The sequence below is a fragment of the Rhynchophorus ferrugineus genome, unplaced genomic scaffold, assembly GCF_030347505.1.
Source record: "Rhynchophorus ferrugineus isolate W39M unplaced genomic scaffold, kcgeb_rfMv2 rfM1, whole genome shotgun sequence".
In the NCBI taxonomy this organism is placed as follows: domain Eukaryota; kingdom Metazoa; phylum Arthropoda; class Insecta; order Coleoptera; family Curculionidae; genus Rhynchophorus; species Rhynchophorus ferrugineus.
The window spans coordinates 14,856,211-14,879,971 of NW_027472580.1; the positions used below are offsets into that span (position 1 = coordinate 14,856,211).

The following is a 23,761-nucleotide window of genomic DNA, read 5'->3' on the forward strand; positions in this document are numbered from 1 at the left end:
CAACCACTATTTGTATGTTAATCAAGTTTCTCACATAACAGAGCCAAGAGAATAATTAAAAATATATACTTTATGCTACTAAAAACTTGCTTTGACAATATTTCGATATAAGATCCGAAATATATTGAATGAAAAATAATAATTAAAGTAATATATGTATATTATAACATTAAAATATACGCAAACTGTCTCAATAACTAATAGTCACGATTCTTTTTTTAATTGTATATAATTCAGTCTAATTTCCATTAATTTTCAATAAACGTGAAAGTATTGATAAGTCTAAATTACTACACCACTGAACATTATAACAAAAATATCATAAAATTACAACTTCAGAATATCAAATATAAGTATACAAGACTTTTCTTTACTTTTATGTTATAAACATAAGTATGATATAATGTAGTAAAGTAATATATGTTTATGCATGTAGGGCATATATGTGTAAACAATTTGGAATTATTATGTGACATTAACATGTATATTAGAAAAGCAACAAACCGAATTATGTAGTGTGCTATATTACATTATATATATATATAATAAAATAAATAAAGAGCTCATGAACAATGATGAGGTAGCGATGAACGAAAGATTGATAAAACTAGTTCGGGTAATTTTAATATCCAGAAAGGAATGAAGGAGTAGAATTATTTTTTTGGCTCTTTAAAATTCAAGGTTTTACTTTGAAAAACTGTGTTTTGTATACATTCAACATTTTCAAGCGGCCGAAGTCTATTACTAATCAGATTTTCATAGTGATTTGTTAAAGAATTATTACCATTATCTTTGATGGCGTCAAAGACTTAACATTAACTTATTGTTGAATATGATAGCTGTGAATAGCAAGATTTTTTAGGTTAATTTTATGTTTATAAAGAAACTTACACGTATATTAAACAATATGAAATCAGAATTTGTTTGACTACAGATAGTAAAGAATTCTCTGGAGTCCTCTAGAAACGATTCTGATTTTGTAGATATTTCAAAAGATTAAAACAAAACTTAAATATTCGGGATAGCATATATAACAGATGTAGTTAATAGGACATGCAAAATCATTTATAACATAAGATTTGAAGCTTTGTGGTTTATAATTTTTTTCATTTTATTTCACTCTCCGAAGCAGATAGGTAGTGCAGGAAAATTGAAATAATATATTGTATAACAAACTTCATTGTAATAAATTGAATAAAATAAACAAAAATATAAATAAAGTATTATAACAAAATTTAGAATAAATATAGCTTATTTTGTCATAGTATAGGATTTGCCACTTTTCTTATCTTGTTTAATGGTTTCATCCTGTCACATTACTTCAAATTTGTTTGAATGTTGTAGAACAGAATGGATTATATACTTATCTTTTTTGAGTTCTGCTTGCTTACGGACTCTGATTGAGCATTTGTCATTCCAATATACTAATATATTCCGATATCCAAAATACCTTTTCATATTTTCAAATCATATCTATTGATAAATCAAAATTAATCAGTAAATCAATATCATAGTTTCCCAATAATTACCCTAACAGGCCTATTTAGGATATTACTTTTTAGGACATTATTTAAGAATTGTATTGTCATATATTTGTCGATTCCAGAGTTTTTTTCGGAAGCATTGAACCGCATTTTTATTTTATTCTCATCTTAGTAAAAATTCAGTTTCAGCAGCTCTTATAATTTTGTAATGTACACATTTACCAATTGCATATATTTGTGTTTATCGGCTTCATTAATATTTTTTCTCATTTTATCTAACTTAGATTGCAATTTAACTAAAACATCATTCACATCATTCATAACATTCCTGAATTTATTTTCATTTTTATTTCACTGCTAACTTTCTCTATTAAATAATAAATAATTATATTACCTCAACAAAATTTTGTAAACATAAAATTAAGCTACCAAGTTAGTTTAGAATAAACTCGCACGAGCAGTTCTGACGAATCCAATACACGCGCGACAATTTCCTTTTACTATAGCCCGTATGCAAGCAATTTAAGTAAAACTATATTTCATTAGGACTAATTGAAATTGCAATATGTGGATCTCGGGTATAATTCTCACCTAAAAATGCGAGAAAAGGATCAGGTAGAGCAAGTTGTTATCTTTATCTTTCATTGAATCGAGAGAGATTGAGCGACCCACCATTCATTAAACTTTTTTAATTCTCAAGTACCTGTAATTAGCTCATAGTTATGCTCAACTATTTGACAGCACACACAGTAGGATCATCTTTTTCAGATGATCGAAAAATTATTTTTCAATACCAATATTTTAAACAATGGCGTAACCACCATTCAGTATAATTTTCAACATTTTCTTATTATTACGTTAGTAAGTATTTTCACATATTTTTAAGTCGACTTTTTAAAAGAACAGTATATAATAAAATGTGAAAATAGTAGGGAAGTTTAGATTTGAAGATAGTTTCAGTAATATTGGATAATAAACTTAAGCCATTTTTTATTTTCACACTTCTATAGAATATGATAACTTATTTTTCAATTATTAGAAATAACTATCATATGAAAGTAACAATAATTTAGTTTTAAATATCATCTAATAATGTAGTATATTAGATAAATATAAATATGATAAATAATGACAATGTTTTAGTGTATGTTCGCCGATTTCTTCGTCAATTATGGGCCGATTTTCAAAATCTTTTTTTTTATTAGAAAGTGTGCTCTTCCGAGTTAGCGCCACTGGAACTAAGTCAGGATCTGTCGGGGAGAATGGGCGGAAATCGAGGAAAATACTCAAATTTCAAAGGCACGTAAAAAGTTTTCAGGTATTATTTATCTAAAATAATCAGATATTTGGGTATAATGTTACCGTTGAGTTGCTGTGACGGAAAACCGAATGTCTTTCGGTGGAAAATCCATTGCTGGCTTTTTAAACACTAACCATAATATATAGGAAACCTTAAAAATATTGCAGACAACTTTTTCTACGGTGTAACGGTTAGAACGGTCAGCTCACATGCGGAGATCGCTGGTTCGATTCCCGTCGGGGATAACAACATTCTATTCTAATTTTGTTAGAACATTTCTCAAACCTCTTAGACTAGGCAGCGGACCCCGGGGCCTGAAGCGGTCCTTATTTTCAATCATTGCTTCTTTATTCTTATTTTCTCTCATACGGGCAAAATTACTTGGCCTACCCATTGTAATACATAATAAAATACCCGCGTAATTTATTGAGTAAATATATATAAAAATATTTTAACAAAAATATTGAACCGACTTCACAAAATAAATAAGGAACTAATTAAATATATACTTTTAACACAAAAAGAACCTATCAAAATAAAATATGCACGTTATAATCGCCGTAATAACTAAATAGAAATAGACAGACATCTTATTTAGCTTATCTACTACACTTATTTTATATTGTACTATATACACACAATTTAGCTTAATCCCATCCGAAATCTATTTATCTATTTACAGTATTGTTTTAACTACTACCAACTAACCATTTTGAAATTGGTACCGAGACCAAACAATACGAAAATAATAATATAATTTTGTGTCATATACACAAAATTAGATTACGAACAAAACAAATCTAATTTGTTGCCGACTTCAATCTGATCAGTTGATAGTAGTTAAAATAATATTGTAAATAGATAAATAGGTTTAGATAGGTATTAAGCTAAAATTAGTGAATATAGTTGAATATATAATGCGTGTAGTAGATAGGCTAAATAAGATTTTCGCTTGTTTTTATTTAGTTATTACAACAATTATAATGTACACATTTTATTTTAAAACTATTTTTTGTGTTAAAAATCTATGTTTGATTATATTTCACTTTTAGCGAGTTCCTTATTTATTTTTTAATTCGGTTCAATTTTTTTCTTAAAAATTTTTTATTGACTTCATATTCGTATTAAGATCAGACCAAAAAGTCTTAATTTTAATTTAAGAAATAATTATATAATGTTGGTAATAAATCCCAATACTCTCAAAAAAACCGATGATTTATATAGAGGTACCCTCATACAGCATATAAATCAAAACATTACGAGGCCCCTTTTTCACACATGAACCATTCTACCATATCATTTCGGACATATAGCAATACGACGCAACATATCCCCGAGCCAATGAGAACCCAGGAAATTGTTCGCCATTTTTTCGTTATGTACAAGGCAAAACATTGTTAGTTGTTACTCCCACAGTGGTAACCTTTGACTCGGAGAGTTATAATTCTATTTTAAACCTCCGGTGTTTTGTCAGATGAGTTTTATTCGTGTTGCGTTGTACCGGCCCCGACTCGTTTTTGTTTTACATTCCGGTATTTTAATATCGTTATGTAATTTATACGACCGGTGAAATTAAAGAGTAGTTGCGTTAAGCTTAATTGAGTTAATGATTCATCGCGTTGTGTCTGAGGCTCCAAGTTATACACGCAAGAAATTTTTGTATTGTGTGAGTTTTTATTATTGTTGAACATGTCGGAGAGAATTCAGGAGAGGAGTCATTTCCCAAAATACCGATTTTATAATATCTGCGTTTTTATAGACTTTATGGCGGTATTTTGGGTCTTTGGACGTTTCCACATCTGCCGACACGACACCGACACGACACCGGCACGGCACCGACACTGCACCATATTTTGTTTTTGTCATTTTCATTAGTATTGTCTCATATAGAAGACTTTGATTCTATTAATTCAATTAGCGTGACAATATCATATTTAAATCTAGATATTTTCCTCTTTTAGCCTTAAAAATATCTCTGTACAGAATCAAAATCGGCGCCGACATGAGTGGAGCGATTGCTTCTCGCCGACATGCCGTTGCCGGCAACGACACGATACCGACATATCGGCGAGTTTGAAAGGGTTCCATTTGTTTACGTGCGATTACACGTCTAGCGATATCTGTGTCGTGTCGGTGCCGGCAGATGTGAAACCGCCCTTTCAGTGTTTGATCGTGTTTTGCTGTCGCTGCCCGTCCTCTAGCTTATTTGAGTTATATTTGCACCTTTATATTGACCATTGGCTAGAAGGGGAGGTGATTGGCAAATGCAGTATACTTTCGGAGTAGGTGTGACATACATGCAACATCAAAGGTGTTGTAATTCTCTTTCACTCTTTCACATAAATTGGTTATAAAATGATAATGAATTTAGTCGATAATTTGTGAGATTAATGTCGAGAAGTTTAGATAGGAAGGCCTACATGAAAGATCGTCTTTGCCCACTTAAATTGTAATTAGTGTAAATAAATTAAGTAGTGTAAAGTGTTTCATTAATTAGCAAAGAGTCTAGCCCGAAATCGTAAGCCCTAAACAACTAGGGTGTTTAGGAAATTTGATACAATAAGCAAATAAAAGGACTCCAACGGCAGTTCGCTATCGGCCCAGCGGAGAGCTATCGAAGAAGTAGTAGACGAAGATACAACTAACCTATTTCATTAGATAGTTTAGTCTAGCCTAGTTATTTTTAACAAATATACGATTTAATTTTGAGAATATTTTTAAACTCAAGGCTTTTTTATTGTTTAGATATTGCCCAAGGCTAGCTAGACATTTTTCCTTGTGGTATGTTGTAGACAATTGCTCAAAAAAAGTCTTTTCTTAAGACTATTCTCGGGTCGACTTATTTTTGTGACTTTGTCATAAGTCCGTGGTGCCCTATCATTACGTACGCCAATAGCAAAACTAAAAAACAACGCCATTTTATATATTCATACCCATAAATATATAAAAAAATTTCATAAAAGTATAACCAAATTTTATTTCCATCTGTAAACTCTTTCCGTTGTTTACAAGCCACTTAAAGTGGACGTGTTTGCAGGATCTTCAATGCCTAATTTTACCAGGACTTTGACCCTTAATAATTCAAGTTAAATTTCCCAAATTCTTAAAATTACCTTGAAGCAAGTCTCAACCGCTTAAATAATGTTTATTTTTTATGTTTTCATGTAAATGTATAGGAAATAAAGTGCAATGTCATGAATTATAATGTAATGTAACAATTTTTTTAAATATTTTTCTTGCAATCATTTGACATACTATGGATATCACAAAGTTTATGATTGGAAACTAGTATTCTCTCGCACCGCAGTAATATTTATCATCAATGTTATCTTCATGCTCAAGCTTACATTGATCAAAATTTAGTATAGTATGAACTCGCCATTCCTCATCTAATTTTTAATTAGAGTTACAAATTTATGAAGCACTGGAGAATGCTTTAATACAAGCAATCTTAATTGAGTTAATGATTCATTGCGTTGTGTCTGAGGCTCCAAATAACTCACGCAAGAAGTTTTTGAATTGTGCGAGTTGTTATTATGTTATTTGATTTTGGGACCATTTTTAAACTCAAGACTTTAAAAAACTGCGCTCTTCTTAGTTCGCAGAGCGGATACCTACTACGTCAATAGCAACACTACAATAGCGACACCATTATAATTTTGATAAATATATAACCTTTATAAGTCACTTAAATGAACGTGTTAGCAGCATTGTCAATGCCAATTTATCATATTCCTCAAATAATCCAAGTTAAATTCCGCAAATTGGCAAGAAAAATTCCGACAAATTTCTCTGATAATTCTCTCAACTGTTGAAATAATGTTTATGTTTTTTTATCTTTTCCTAATATATAATAGGGACTGCAATCTTAATCTTATGAATTATAACATTATATTTTTTCTATATTTTTCTTGTAATTATTTGACAATGTTGTTTGACTCGTCCGATGCTTTAGAAAACTACAGTACCAGCAGTAAGAATATTACAATTCTTGTGAATGGGAACAATTAGTCTCTTGCAGTGCTTTTAAGGCGAAACACTTTACCCCAGTAGTACTTATCATCAATGTATTTTTTTTGATAATATCTTTATTAGATATGCTTACAACAATCTTAATTAGAAATTAATTTATTGCTACATTTCATTTGTACTTGGATTAATTCACAAGCAAGATGAGTGCGAGATAAATACATCAATACGTATTCCTCAATAATAAAATTATAATAACTTAAGCTACAGTTTACACTAATGGTATGCACTTTATATAGGTTCGTATGGTTTCGTTCGTTTCAATCTTCTGATATCCTGCGCGTTATCCAGTTATATTGCTTCCACGTTAGAATGATTTAGTAATCTTCTTTCGCGTTTTAAGCCGAAATTTTGAATAACTTCGCAAATCCATTTAATTTCCACGTCATCGTGCAGTTCGTTGTTGGTTACGTAGCGGTAGGAATTGTTAATAAATCGAATAATTTTGTTTTAGCAACGTTGGTTGACTAGCAGATTTGAATTTTTAGTGCAACCCCATATTTGCACCCCATAGGTCCAAATTGACTTTATGGTTATCTGATAAATCAATCTCTTTGATTTTAGACCAAGTTAAGAGAGTTAAGATCTTCCGACCAACCAGCATAATTGGTTAATTTCGGTTTGGTTTCATGTGTTTTGCTTTTTGTCTAACATGATGTTACCATCAATGTATGAACGAAGTTCTAGCCCAAACTTATCAAAATCAAGCATACCATGAGCTCATCACACGTCATCTATTTTTATGCTAACACATAATTATGAAGCACTGCCAATCGCTTCAGCACCGGCACTATTGATTTAATTTGTAAGATGTATTTTAAGGATCGCTGAAATAAAATTGGTTAATAATGACTGACGTCATTATAATATAAAATTTTTAGAATATTCTACAGAAAACTGCAACAACAGCACATTACATTTTCATGTTTTTAAAATTTTAATTCTTTCTCCAACTGTTGAATTACTGAAGTCATCAATAATATGTATTGGCTGTTTAATGGGAAAGACTATAAGTGAAGTTTCCAAAGTATTTGCAGCTTATTCGCGATTTTTAGCTACCATTAGGATATAGCAGAAACACGCGGTTGTATAATGAATAGAAATGTAGTTGTTTAATTTACATGAAACTGATTACGATGATAATTCTATCAAAAAATTCCAGTGACATAACATATCCGATGGGGAATCGCGGACGTACTTCCGTACTTTCATCTGCCATGCGGCAGCATCTTTTCCCCCTGTCGCAAATAATCGTTCGCATTTACATATAATGTTCCTCGGTTATGGTGATCAAGTTTAGCCGGCCATACGGTAGCCGCCATATGCTCTCGGCGGCGTGGTCCTTTGTATGGTTCTTGGATAGGAGCACGACAGAACGACAGAGCAAAGGGCACGCAAGTAAATTTGATTAAACAAATAGTTGAATATGTCTACGGCACGCTCGGGCTTAATGGCAGTGAAAGGCGGCCATTTTTGCAGCTGCTTATAAACGCGTTACAGTCATTGTTGCATGTTTTACAATTAAATGGAAATGGGACAATTACAGCAAGATTGTTCTATCGGCTCGTTGAAATTTACGGGTTTTCTCATAGAATTGCCATTCCTGAGGAAACACGGGAATAATTTATTCAGTGATTTATTATGGTTATGTTGCGGATTCAGTTTAATTAAAGGTCAAGGAAAGTTTAATATTAATACTTGTTTTCTTTTATAATAGGTATAGCAAAAATATATGGCAGGCTTCGTTTAATATGAATGATGCGATTTTGGTCATATATGCGCTATTTTGCTCGATAATTTGTTACCATTTTGATGGTAAATTATATTTCTCTCATAGAAACCTTAGCTTTTATTGTAAAAAAATGGAGCAGTCGATTATCATAAGACTCTCTTTGGAGGAATTTTTTGCCAGTAACATGTAGTAATCAGTTGGCTACAGGTCCGGATCATAAGGTTGATTTATAAGAAGCTGTTCACCTCTTAATTTGCAAATTAATTTATTACTTCTGTTCTATTGTAGTTGCATTAATCCACAGGCAAGATGAGCATGTAATTAATATATCACTATGTATTTCCCACGTTAAAATAAAACTAAACTACTTAAGCTAAAGTTATGAATAATGTTTATCATTGTACGAATTCCTGTGGTACATTGGCTATATTGTTTCCACGTTGCTGTTCTTTAAAGTTTCATAGGTTGGTAACCCCGGTGGATTGATACCATGCGGTTCCCGGCTATAAAAAACCACCACGACGATGTCTCGCCCTCTTTCTTTTCTTTTCTCTACCCCCTTGTAACAGTACCACCTCTAAAGCGCTACCGTACTTCCTTCACTTTAACTTAATATCCTGTCCATTCTCCCGTTGACCACATGTATCTATTTAAATCGGAATAAACAAGTATTTCTTCAACCAGTGTTTTTAGTTCTCGTGCAAATCTTATATATAAAAATGAATCGCAAAATATGTTCCTAAGCGCATAACTCAACAACGCCTGGACCAATTTGGCCAAATCTTTTTTTAAAATGTTCGTTGAAGTTCAGGGATGGTTTTTACGGCGAGAAAAATTAGAATTATTGCTGGAAAAACCCTAAAAATAGCCCTTTTTGTTTGAATTTGTTTCGTGTATCAGTTGACAATTCATCTGTCATCTGTCAAAAGTCATCTGTAACAGACAACTTTTTTTTTTAAATTTGATATGACTTGAACTCAAATCCTTTTAATCCGTACGAATTGTTTTATTTATTTAAAATTTTTTATTTGTTTAAAATTTAATTCAAATTTTAAATAAATAAAACAATTCGTACGGCTTAAAAGGATTTGAGTTCAAGTCATATCAAATTTAAAAAAAAAAGTTGTCTGTTACAGATGACTTTTGACAGATGACAGATGAATTGTCAAGTGATACACGAAACAAATTCGTATATCGTGTTTTGTGCAGAGTGTTTAGTTAGTTAGTGTTTGTTTAGTTCGTGATTAGTGAAAAAATAATTTATATTTGATATGCCTCCTATAAGACGAAGCAATTTAGGTAGAAGAACCAGAAATGCTATAAACCAAGCTAATTACCGATCTAATCGTACTGCACAAGAACGTGACGACGGAAATGAACGTGAAAGAATTCGGATATCACAAACGCTTGAAGCGCGAGCGCGACATTCAACTAATAATCGCGCAAGTTTGAATCCAGCTGCTTTCAGTTACGATGTGTCAATTGACTACAGTAACTACCAATGTGTTGTTATTGGTTCTATGAACTTGGTTTGCTCACACTGTAAGGCATTAAAATACAAAAACGAAGCCAATGGATTGTGTTGCGCAAATGGTAAAGTGAAATTGATACAATTGGATCCACCACCAGAACCATTGTACTCATTGGTTTCAGGAATAGGAACAGATTCTATACACTTTTTGACACATATTCAACAATATAACAATTGCTTTCAAATGACTTCATTTGGGGCAACAAATGCAGTTCGGGAAAATTTTATGCCAACTTTCAAGGTATGTATTATAGCAGTTACTCATAATTATTTTAGCGAACAAAATTTTCTGTCACCAAAGTTAAGATGTGTTACTAATCTTCAATTTCTTAATCATTACGAAATATATCACTTAGTCATCATATTATATGGTGATTCAGTTTCAGTGACACTTTTATTATATTTTATATTTGATAGATATTAGTTAAAACTAAATATATACTTTTTAAGATCAAATATTATTTAAGTTTGATCATTGACAATCCATTAATTTATACCACACCATAATATTTTTTTTATTTACAGATACAAGGGCAAATATATCACAGAGCAGGTTCACTGTTACCAGTGTCAGATAGCGACAACAAATTCCTGCAAATTTATTTTATGGGCAATTCACCACAAGAAATTGATCTGCGTTGTGCACATAACAATTTAGTAAAAAGGTCTATTGTAGAACAATTACAAACTTTATTTCATCAACACAATCAATTGATTATATTGTTTAAAACTGCCCTGGATCTGATGCCATCCGATAATCACAAAATTGTAATCAGAGCTGATAAAACACCTGCAGGTCAACATACAAGACGTTTTAATGCACCAACTATTGATGAAGTTGCTATCGTTGTAGTTGGAGAAAACTTGGAATCCCGTGATATTTTTTACATCGTCGGAATTTTCAATTACAACCTAAGGAAACACACCGCTCATATGATGCACTGCAATATCCCATTATATTTTGGCAAGGTGAAGATGGCTACGATTTATCAATAAAAATGATAAATCCCATTACAGGTAACTAAAATATTAGTTTAGCTATGGCGATAATATCTCAGTCACTATATTATGTATTTTAATTTTATATTTGAATGTTATTAAAACAAAATCTGTTTACAGGTTCTGAAACCAACAAAAAAGTCAGTTCAATGAACTATTATTCATACCGCCTAATGATTCGGGAAAATGCAGATAATCACATATTGAAATGTCGGCGATTATATCACAAATATGTTGATGACATGTATGTTAAAATTGAAACGGAGAGATTAACATTCATCAGGTTGAATCAAACCAAACTCCGATCTGAAGAGTATATTCACCTTCGAGATGCGATTAATACTGATGGAAATGCACAGAATGTCGGTCGGATGACTATTCTTCCAGCAACATACATCGGAAGCCATCGGCATATGCACGAATATGCTCAAGATGCCATGTCGTATGTTCGTCATTATGGTACAGCAGATTTGTTCATCACATTTACATGCAATCCGCAATGGATACAAATTAAACAGGAGTTATTACCTGGGAAATCATCCATTGATCGTCATGATATTACAGCCAGAGTCTTTAGACAAAAGTTGAAATCTTTAATGAATTTCATCGTAAAACATAATGTGTTTGGTGAGACACGCTGCTGGATGTATTCTGTGGAGTGGCAGAAACGAGGATTGCCACATGCACACATTTTGGTTTGGTTGGTTGAAAAGATAAGGCCAAATGAAGTTGATGCAGTGATATCAGCTGAAATCCCTAATGTACAAGTAGATCCTGGATTGCATGAGGTAGTTATCAAAAACATGATACATGGTCCCTGTGGAACTCTTAATCAAAATTCACCGTGTATGATGGATGGTAAATGTTCAAAACGATATCCACGGACATTAATATCGGAAACAATTACTGGTAATGACGGTTATCCATTGTATCGTCGCAGATCGACAGCAGACAATGGAAAATCAACAATTGTCAAATTAAATTAACAAGATATTGAAATAGATAATCGTTGGATTGTTCCATATTCACCCATTTTATCAAAGACATTCAAAGCACACATCAACGTTGAATCTTGCCATTCAGTGAAATCGATTAAATACATTTGCAAATATGTAACCAAAGGGAGTGATATGGCTGTGATTGGAATTGGTGCAGAGAATTCTAATGATGAAGTTACCCAATACCAAATGGGCCGCTATGTCAGTAGTAATGAAGCAGTTTGGCGAATATTTTCTTTTCCTATTCATGAGAGACACCCTTCTGTTGTTCACTTAGCTGTGCATTTAGAAAATGGACAAAGAGTGTATTTTACAGCACAGAACGCAGTACAAAGAGCTGCTCAGCCACCATCTACTACATTAACCAGTTTTTTTGAGACATGCCAAAACGATGATTTCGCACAAACATTGCTATATTCTGAAATGCCAAAATATTATACCTGGAATCAATCCTCAAGGAGATTTATACGACGGAAACAAGGAAAACCAGTTCCAGGATATACAGATGTATATTCCACCGATGCGATTGGCCGGATTTATTCAGTACATCCAAGCAATGATGAATGTTTTTATTTACGACTGCTATTAGTCAATGTACGTGGCCCAACATCATTCCAACAGTTACGAACTGTTGATGGTGAATTGTGTGGATCCTACAGAGAAGCCTGTCAACGTTTGCAATTGCTTGAAAATGACGCTCATTGGGATCAAACTCTCAATGATGCTGTAATATCATCACACACTCATCAAATACGAACATTGTTTTCTATAATCATATCTACATGCTTCCCATCAAACCCAATTGATTTGTGGATGAAGTACAAATATTATATGTGTGATGATATTTTGTATCAAATACGGAATAGAATGGGAAATCCAAATATACAAATCAGTGAAGAAATTTACAATGAAGCATTGATTTCAATTGAGGACATGTGCTTGATAATGTCAAACAAACTGTTAATTCAATTAGGCCTGACCGCGCCCAATCGTCCAATGCATGACGCTTTTAACCAAGAGTTGCATCGAGAAAGACTGTATGATCTCAACGCTTTGAAAGAATAAATTCAAACAAATCTTCCACTGTTAAATGAACAACAGAAGTATGTATTTGAAACTCTTATGAAAGTAACAAATGATGAAACTGGAGGGATTTATTTCTTAGATGCACCTGGTGGTACAGGAAAAACTTTTTTTATTTCATTAATATTAGCAACAATTCGCTCACAAAATAAAATTGCACTTGCACTCGCTTCGTCGGGAATCGCAGCAACTTTGCTTGAAGGTGGTCGAACAGCCCATTCAGCACTAAAATTGCCATTAAATATGCAAAGCAATGAAACTCCAACCTGCAACGTTTCGAAGAACTCTGCAATGGCAAAGGTTTTGCAGCAATGTAAATTGATTGTTTGGGATGAATGCACGATGGCACATAAAAAATCTTTGGAGGCTTTAGACAGAACCTTAAAAGATCTACGTAGCAATAATAACCGATTTGGTGGTGCAATGATTTTATTAGCAGGAGATTTTCGTCAAACATTGCCAGTGATTCCACGATCAACGCCAGCTGATGAACTCAATGCATGTCTAAAGTCCTCCAATTTGTGGAAACATGTTAAAGTACTTCATTTAAGCAAGAATATGCGTGTCGAGTTGCAAAATGACCAATCTGGAAACATATTCTCTAAACAACTCATTGACATTGGTAATGGCAAATTTCCTATAGACATGTTGACGGCTTGCTTTTGCTATGACTATAAACAAGTCCCAGGGGCAATCATTAAGTGTTTGTGGTATTAATCTAGAAAACCCATGTTTCTCACATGGTCAATTGTATGTTGCCTGTTCCCGTGTTGGAAAACCATCAGATTTGTTTATCTATGCGTCAGGTAATCAAACAAAAAACATCGTATACCACAAAGCAATATAATGATAATAATAATAATAATTATGATTCACATGATTAACAATAAAGCGATTACTTACTTTTCAATCCTTATATATGTTTTATTTAATTATTCTTTATTCACAACGCCCTATCACCAGGGTGATGGTTCTGTTCAGGAGAATTTTTTAAAATACGTAGGCACAAAAACTGCCACATTACAAATCTTTTTGACAGGACGAAGTCTGTCGGGTCAGCTAGTTTCTTATAAAAATAGTAGTGAGTTCAGACAAACAATCGCATCGACAGCCACACATTTCGACCGACCGACCAGACGAACATTCCTGCAGTTTTAAGACGAAATCTTGGATCACTTCGTAAATCTATTTGATTTCTAGGTCATCGTTCAGCTATTCGTTGGTTAGGCAGCGATAAACATTCGGATTACTAGTTGATTTGATGTTTTGGTACAACATCTTAGGTTCAAATAGGCTTTATAATTGGTTAATAAACCAAACTCTTCGATTTTAGGTAACTTGACCTACAAACTTCTTCCGACTAACCAGTACAATAGTTTGATTTTGAGTCTAATCTGCTCTGTTTTTTGTCTAACATGATATTTCCAATTTAACCTAACATCGAGATGGATGCCGACGTATTCAACTGATTCTGCTTGAGGAATCGGGCATCTGTCAAGTGATATAATTAGATTTTTGTCATTTCGCCGCAGCGCAAAATTAATATGGGCAGATTTAGTGTTATTAAACTTTATTTTCTAGACTCTAATCCATTTTTAGATTTTGTTAAGCACTACTTGTACTTTTCCTATAACCTTAGACAGAGATAAATCTCTGTTATCAGTTATCATGATATCTCTGTGGTCGGCAAATATTTTAATTACTGTTTTTTTACTGTTGGTATATCAGTAGTATAGAGCAGAAATACAGGTGGTCCCAAAATATTACTTTAGTGAACTCCAGCCGAAATAGGTTGCAATAGAAATGCCCCTTCATGCGGGACTCTAAATTCATTCGAAAATATATGGCTCTTCTAGTTGACGATAGTTCCACTGTAACAATTTGCTACTATTGTATATTAGTCCCAAATGCTATACTACGTTAGAAGTTTGTTAGACTTTGAGGGTTACTGCAGGCAGTATTTCTTTTCTGCAAAATGGAAATCTGATATTTCTATAAATGGTCTAATATTTTTTTTACATCATACCGAATTTTATAGCTGTCTATACTTTTGGGCCTTAGAGTTAAATTGATTTGTTCCCGCATTATAAGTCTAAACATGTCTCAGTTAATTTTCCTCCAGTGATCCACTTTTCATCTCCTAATAGAAATAGACAGAAATAATGCTTGATATGGCTCGCTCATTTCCATGATATTTACCACATCTGTGACAGTTGGCCTTTAAGAACGTATTGCATCTTTAACATCGAAATTCAGGGAATGGGATGCGATAATACCAAAACTGCACTTGTTTGGCTGTTTCAGAATTGGAGCCGTAAACGATATGTATATTATATATAATGTCATCTGGCTCACGTTTTTATCATTATGGAAGAAGAATTAGGAAATATAGCATATAGCACATTCTCTTATCTGGATTCCATGTTGGACGTGGGAGTTTTGGTTTTTTTAAGTTAGTTGAACAACCTTCAAATTTTCGATGGCTTATTATGTCCAAAATTATACGAGATAATTGAAAATACGACCCAGATTTTTAATTAGCGAGTGTTAGAAGTTCTGTCGTGCTTTTTGTCGTGTGATCGAGATTTGGTAAATGGGAGAAAATCGAAATGAAACAGTGATTATTACAAGATGCAACCATTACGTTTTGCTAATAGAAACACTGAAAATAAATAGATAGCCAAAAACTTTTGATCAGTCGATGAAAAATATCAATAACTTTTTCCGATATTTCTTGGCCTATATATCGATATAACGATATTTTTCGATATTAGAAAATTATATCTGAAAGTTTTTTTAAGCATTTTAATATATATTGATATTTTTAATACATTTGTAATACATTTTTAAAATAAAGGTTTTAGTACATAACATTAATACATATACAGATAAAAGTAGAGCGAATATTATTAATAAATACAGTCTCATACTTTCTACATCTAACACTTTCCTTCCTTAAATCCCGTTGAATGATATAAAGAAATCTGTTTCCAAAAACCAACGAACAATTAGAAACTTATTGTGATGTTGCTTCGACATATCCCAATTGTCGGTTACAGTTTCAATGATTTAAAAGTAATGATTTTGAAGTCACAAAGAACGTCCTGGAAAACTTTTTGTCTTGGAACAAGACTCTTGTATAATTTCAACACAATCAATATAATCAATAATCTCAGACAGCTTAAAATTTGATGAACAAACAAATTGAATAGATCAGATTTGTACATGTGATGATGTAGTGATGAAAGATCTAGATGGCCGAAAAATATTCTTATTATTCTATATTTTGTCAATATAATAGCATTTGGCATTGATAAGCTTCAAACTATTTGGAATAATATGACAATATTTAAAGTTCTACCGCACTCGCTTTATTTATCAGACATTGTTTGCGCAGATCATTACTCACTCAAAATTAATCCATAGTCATTATTAATATCGTTAATTAAAAGTTTTCAGGGCATGTACAGTACCTATGTAAAATACTGAAAACGTCCGAGAGGAAAACAATGAAGAAACACACCGCCACAGCAGGAAGTGGTCGATTTCGAATTCGACTAAAACGGATATCGTGGCGTGCAAATGCTCCCTCGATTCGTGGCTCGTTTCGTCCGTTTGTCGACTATTCCCACTTAATCATGGTTGTCAACATGTTGGCTGCAGTCCCACATACAATTATTCTCAATGGGATCGGCCGGCCGGTCGCTGGTCAACCGGCGAACGGCCGGTGAAAAAATATTGCGAACTGGTTCTGTTCGAGATAGATAACGCAGCGACGCACCAGGTCATTTTCTTTCGAAGCTCGAATTCAGTAGGACGTAGAACTATAAAACTCAGCGTCGTATTGACGCGACCGTTTGGGACTATTTAATATGCCTTAATGAGACATAAACACAGTTTATGTATTTTATGTCAATATAATGATACTGTACACTATGAATATGACTTAACATAAAGAAGTTATTGAGGAATCAAAGTACTTCCAAGTTTCTTAATAAGGATCGAGATGGTTGTGTTCAGATTATGGGGGTATACTGCTCTATACATTTTAAAAAATTTCGATTTTTTTCATATTTTTAAGAATATGTCTCTAAGATGATATTATATTAATTATATAAATTTGAATTATTTTCGGTGACTGGACTGGAATTAATAACTTCAAATCTGCCCATGTTGCTTTGAATAGAAAAGACAAAAACCTAATTATGTCACTTAACGGATGACCGATTCCTCAAGCAAAGTCAGCTAAATATCTCTGAATGTATCTCGATGGTAGGTTAAATTGGAAACATCATGTTAGACAAAAAGCAGAGCAGATAAAGTCAAGAAACAGAATTGGTTATTCGGAAGATTCTCTCAACTTAACTTAAAATGAAGGATATTAGATTATTAGTCAATGACGAAGCCAATTTGGACCTATGGGGTACAAATATGGGGTAACACTAAAACATGAAACACAGTAGTAATCCAACGCACCCAATACAAAGTTCTACGATTAATTACCAATTGCTCATCGCTGCGTAATCAACGAAGAGTTGCACGAAGACCTCGAAATCAAACATGAAATAGCGTCAGCATGAATCTCAAAGGAGTGAGATGTCTAAAAATATACCTTGGAATCATTTCCAGCCGCCTCTTCTTAAGTTAAATAAAATAGTCAATTTATAGTTTTTGTGATTAAAAACCTTTCCTATTTTATAATTTGCTCAACTTTATAACTTAGCTTTGTCTATAACCTATTTAATTATTAGATTTTATCACACTACTTAGTCAATAGAATTAACCATAAAAACATCTCATGGGCATAGGTCAAATAATAATGTCCTCAATTTTGAAAATGTGTAGATACTAGCTAACAAGTCCCTATTTGTGACATTTTCTTTCCTATTTAATTTATCTGAGAAAAAGATGTTTACATATGATAAGTCTATATTTTAACACCCAAAAACTTGTTTTGAATCAATGCTGATACTATTAATTATTTCAAACTCTTTTGTAACCAATTATTCCCATACAATTTCAAGTTCAGCCAGAACCTGCTATACGTATTCGTAAAACTCACTAAACCAATAAGTGGATTTAATTTCTGAAATATCATGGTCGCTGTAATTTTAACAAGCATTTCATATATTTCATTTTCAAATCAATTTTTTCAATATGGGGGGGGGGCAAGTATTAGAAGTTTCCTTTTTTTATATTTTAAAGTCTCCTTTAATCAACTATGGGTTTATCTGGACTCGATCTAAAATTTAACGTGGGCTCCTCAGCGTCAAGCCTACTGATTGGCGAGTGACCAACATTAGAAATCATCCCAGAAGGCATCCGGTCTTACCCAGCCTGGCTACTGGCGTGACTGGGATCATTTTCCTTGTCGGATTGTACACTCTTGCCTAGAACAATCACAAATTTTAAACAATCAAAAACATAAATTTACGACCATGCCCCAATATGATTCAAAGCCTATTGCAACAGTAGGAGGACCGTCCTATCGCTTTTATCACTGCACCACCAAGCCGGCGAGAATATATCTGTTTTCCCATAAACTTTAACATTTTAAATACTCTAAAACGGTTGTTTAAATTTCGAGGAATTAATTACGAAATAAATTCTGGGGATATAGGTTTCTTAACTTATTGATTAAGAAGCTATATTCAAAGCCTAAAATATTTAAGATATATTTTCTGCAATTTTTTGTAACTATTCGGTTGGGAAAAAAGTAATTTTTGGGTTTTTTCAAAAATCTGAATTCTCCGAATCTGAATGTCTGATTAGAAGAATGAAATTTGTTCGTATTGCAACAAAATTATGATGTTACAAGAGAAACTAAAAAAGATGGCCATCAACATGGCACATATATCTTTGTTTTTGGTTTTAAAATAGTTCTTTCTTTAATGTATTTGAGAGTTTTATTTTTATCAGCTAAAAAAACTTATTTGGACTGGACCGACTGCTTAACATGGGTTCCGAACCACGGTTCTTGGCATGTCCCAGCAGGATTCTAACCCGCGATTATCGCAAAGGTAGGAGTTCCTACCTCCTGTAGCTTTAACCAATGCGCCAACCAAGCGGGCTGTAACATATTTGTAATGTATTTCAAAACATGAAATTAAATGTTTAATAATTTTAGAGAAGAAAATATCATTTTCCAACCACACATCTTTTATCTAGGTTACAACATTCTCCCTATTGACCATTTCCTTAAAAAAATTTCTTGCATACTTTTTGAATATTTCAACATTTTCTATTTCCTTTTAGAATAGGGTGGATGCCCGTTTCCTCAAGCAGAATCAGCTAAATACACACAACAGTTATACAGTTAGACAAAAAGCAAAACACATTAGAACCAAAATAAAACAACTATACTGGTTAGTCGAAAGATACTCTCAACTTGATCTAAAATCAAAGAGATTGATTTATCGGACAATTATAAAACCAATTTGGACCTATTGGTTATAAATATGGGGCTGCACTAAACATTTAAATCAACTAGGCACCCAACGCTGCCAAAATAAAATTCTTCGATTAATTACCAATGCCTGTCGCTACGTAACCAACGAAGAACTGTGCGATGACCTGGAAATCAAATGGATTTGCGAAATTATTCAAGATTTTGCCTTAAAACACGAAAGAGGATTACTAAATCTTACTAACGTGGAAGCAATACAACTACTGGACAACTCGCAGGATATCAGAAGATTGAAGCGAACCAAACCATACGAACTTATATAAAGTGTATACCCTTAGTGTAAATTATAGGTTAAGTTATTTTAATTTTTTAATTGAGGAATACGTATTGATGTATTTATCCCGCACTCGTTTTGCTTCTGAATTAATCCAAGTACAAATGAAATGTAGTAATAAATTAATTTATAATTAAAATTGTACTAAGCGTATCTAATAAAGAATTTATCAAAGAAAAAAAAATAGAACATGCAACCGGGGTATTCAATTGAATAACAATGGAATATATGCTAGAGAAGAACTAGAGAAGAACCTATCATTTTTTGACCACACATCTTTTATCTGTAGTACAACATTCTCTCTTTTAGCAAGATATACTTTCGTGACTATTTCAAAACATTTTCTTATATATTGTTGCATATCCCTAGGTTTTTTTAAAAACATATTTCAAAACATAAACTAAAAAAGACTGTTTTCTAACGACAAAACGTATTGAATAACCCAGTGTTTATATCGGCATTTGTAAGAAATGTGCAGCATCAATTTCTATCGTCGATGGAGGATATATAGGGTCATTTTCTTGAGTTCGACCGGTATAGAAGACAGGACAGCAGATGAAGTATAGAGCAGCTACCACATAATGTACTACAAACTAGTTATTTTATTTATTCATGCCTTTTAGAAAGGCAGGGCGATGCTATAGAAAATATTCTGTTCAACGTTCGTTTCCAAGAGAGTGGCGACCGCAATGCTACTCAAAAGATTATTGTAAATTATGTCCCCATATTCCTTGAAAATATTCTAATTTTTTTCCTCGTTTTCTTCCACGCAACGCGTAATTGCCCGTAATTGAAAGCGGCCCATATATATTTTTACTAATTAAGGTTTATTTGTGAGAAAGATCACATAATTTATGGGAAATCTCGACAGAGCAATTTTTCATGTTCAACCGAACGTTTATAGCCACCTTGAAATGTTTGGATTTTTTTCTGTAGAACATTGACCGCAATGTAACTAGTCATATATATATATATATATATATATATATATATATGCATAATGCTTCTTGATCAATAATTAATAAAAATAAGTAAAATAATTAAAGACAAATACCCATTACAATTATTTTTGGGCATACCTTTACTACTTTTGTTGCAGGATACGAGGTTTAAGTATAAAATAACGAGGCTGATGCTGTTACAGATAACCTACGCTTGTGCCCAAGTACGTTCATACATGCAACAGCTGTACAGCGCAAAACCTTCTTATTTAATTCTTTTTTCCTTGCCTACAGGCCGTGCCTTGTGTCTTTTATATATGTTTTTTTTGTTTCACTACCAATTAAGAGTTTTTTTTATATAGGAGCAAATTTAGCTGGTTTATCATTATACTGATTACACTTTGGTCAGACACACCTCTAAAAGAAGTTCAGAGGTACTTTGTACTTAAGTTCTCAATACATTTTGATCAGAGACAGCTCGAACAGAAGTCTACACATTGGTCCACTTCCAAATTTTCGTTGTACTTTATTCTTTCATTCTCGAATTTCAATAACCAACATCGCCACATCTTGGCTGAAATAACAAGCAATCTCGGCTGCTACTCTCCACGCCCCAATGTCTTGTGATTTTCCAGCAGGCATTGTGGGTACTATTACTAGTACTTTATTTTCCACATATCAACTTCTGCAACAAATAGACATCAGTGCGGTTGTTGTTTTTCCAAGCCTAAACGCCTTATGTCTCTAGCCAACATCTTCATGACCTCAGGACATCCAACAACTTCGACCTTGAAGGTAATCTAATTTTCAGTTTTGTCCACTAAAGTATCATATGTCCAAATGAATTATAACGCCTTTCGTCTTGATGTCCCAGTTCGTCTTCGTCACTAAGCATTATTTCATTCGAACTGAATAATTCTTCAGACTTCTGCATTCATTTTTATTTGTATTTGTAGCTTTAATACTCTTCAACTGAATATATATCTAATTTCACTTTATCATAACGTCGCTCCTGTTTCACTGATCTCTAATCAATTATCCTAATTTGATTTCCGAAATTTTGTTTATTTGATTCTACTTATTATTAAATCACTTTAACTATATTCTTTCTATTAAATTGTCTATTTTGTCTCAATTCTTGTATAGCATATTCACTATTTTCTTAATATATCGTCGATTGAGTTCAATAGATCGTCGAACACAAGCATCGTTCATTAACTCATGAATTCACTGCTTGTCAAATTCAAGTCTTTGTGGTAAAGGTACTTCCTTAGTCGCAAATTATTAACTAAGACTATCAACATCATATTCCTTAAACAGTTTCTTCTTTCACAACCCAATGACACTATAGTTGTACATGATCACGAAACCACTATGAACGTTTTTTAGTATAATCCTATTTCTGATGTAAATTTTTAAACACAACATGAAATAAAACTTCAATATGGTTTACCATACAGCGGTTTATTCCCAATACAGTACTAAGCAACTGCCTATACAATCCACCTGGTAATAACTAAAAATGTTCCGAGCCGGCTTGGTGGCGCAGTGGTAAAGGACCGTCCGATCGGTCCTCCTATTGTTGCAATAGCCGCGGGTTCTAATCCTGCTGGGGCATGGTCGTAAATTTATGTTTGTGATTGCTTAAAATTTGTGATTGTCCTATACGACAAGAGTGTAAAATTCGACAAGGAAAATGATCTCAGTCACGCCAGTAACCAGGCTTGAAGATTTCGACGATGTTTGAGGTATGCGGAATACATGATCAGGTATGAAGATTCCGCAGCATTATTGGCAGTTCGTCGACTTTTAAAATCTACATAAATATTTATAACTTATTTCCTGGTTTTATTCGCTCATCTAAAAGATATTGTAAAATTTAAGACATTCCTATAGAAGTTTGCTTCGTAACCAAGTTTTGATTCATTATAATTAGAGCTTTTGAGATATTATCATAAAAAGAATTCTGGAGGGAAACTGTCCGCGTCGTGCTGTCATTATGCCTATGAGAGATAGCCCCATGCTGGTGAAACGATATAATTTAATTACATTTACTAAGTTCTTGGATCTATGCTTAAGCTCAAGCTCAGCTCAATAAAGTTCACATCTAAATAATGAAGTTCCGGGGCAGAGCCCCGATTTTGACTAAGACCAAATCTGAATGATTAATCTTGAATAATTAAAAAATCTTGAGTATAGTTCGATAAGGTTAATCTTACAGCCCTTGGCTATGTTGATATTATTTTGGTGTCTGTAGATCTGAGGAGTGGCTAAAATCGCGACTTTATTGTAATCATCGTATTTAAAATGACATGTTAGGTTAAGCTGTTTACAAAATAGTATAGTTTACAAGGAATCAATGTTTTAGAGTTTCAGGATTAATATGGTCCTTTGTTTACTAAAAATATAAAATAAGGTAGGCAAGCTTGGTGGCGCAGTGGTAAAGGCGATAGGACAGTCCTCCTAATGTTGCTATTGCCGCAGGTTCGAATCTTGTTGGGGCATGGTCGTAAATTTATGTTTATGATTGTTTAAAATTTGTGATTGTTCTAGGCAAGAGTGTAAAATCCGACAAGGAAAATGATCCCAGTCACGCCAATAACCAGGTTGGGTAAGACCGCATGTCTTCTGGGATGATTCCTAAAATTGGTCATTCGCCAGTCGGTAGGCTTAATGCTGAGGACCGTGGTTCGGAGCCCACGTTAAACTGAATGTCCATTCCAGATAAAATCATAGTTGGTAAAAGGAGACTTTAAAATATATTTAAAAAAATGTAATTCAAGAATAGAAAAAATAACAAAATCATTCAGATACGAGGGACATACTGTAATTAAGTGAAATAGAAATATAGGAAAATTTAGAATATATTCAGTAATTGCCTGCCATAATTATTTAGACAGCTATATTTTGTAATAATATGAAAG

At 33.0% G+C, this 23,761-nt stretch overlaps 3 protein-coding genes across 3 annotated transcripts in view; all 3 read left to right on the forward strand.

The window, feature by feature from the left end:
• The window catches only part of Samuel (SAM-motif ubiquitously expressed punctatedly localized protein), a 334,669-nt gene that overhangs the window by 34,930 nt on the left and 275,978 nt on the right, over nucleotides 1-23,761 (forward strand). The gene's annotated exons all lie outside the window — the stretch shown is intronic.
• Nucleotides 9,688-11,049, forward strand: LOC143199397 (uncharacterized). Its single transcript, XM_076409193.1, has 4 exons — nucleotides 9,688-10,138; nucleotides 10,199-10,317; nucleotides 10,602-11,014; nucleotides 11,046-11,049. Exons 1-4 carry the CDS (start codon nucleotides 9,817-9,819, stop codon nucleotides 11,047-11,049), a joined length of 858 nt encoding a protein of 285 aa, XP_076265308.1. The 5' UTR covers nucleotides 9,688-9,816.
• LOC143195155 (uncharacterized) lies at nucleotides 11,005-12,061 on the forward strand. The gene is made up of 2 exons (XM_076402085.1): nucleotides 11,005-11,093; nucleotides 11,196-12,061. Exons 1-2 carry the CDS (start codon nucleotides 11,075-11,077, stop codon nucleotides 12,059-12,061), a joined length of 885 nt encoding a protein of 294 aa, XP_076258200.1. The 5' UTR covers nucleotides 11,005-11,074.

Bases quoted from the DNA above. Each gene is read 5' to 3' on its own strand.
- LOC143199397 (XM_076409193.1), top strand. From the start codon at position 9,817: ATGCCTCCTATAAGACGAAGCAATTTAGGTAGAAGAACCAGAAATGCT. The intron at 10,139-10,198 runs GTAAAGTGAAAT...CATTGGTTTCAG, and splicing joins TGGATTGTGTTGCGCAAATG to GAATAGGAACAGATTCTATA. The intron at 10,318-10,601 runs GTATGTATTATA...TTTTATTTACAG, and splicing joins ATTTTATGCCAACTTTCAAG to ATACAAGGGCAAATATATCA.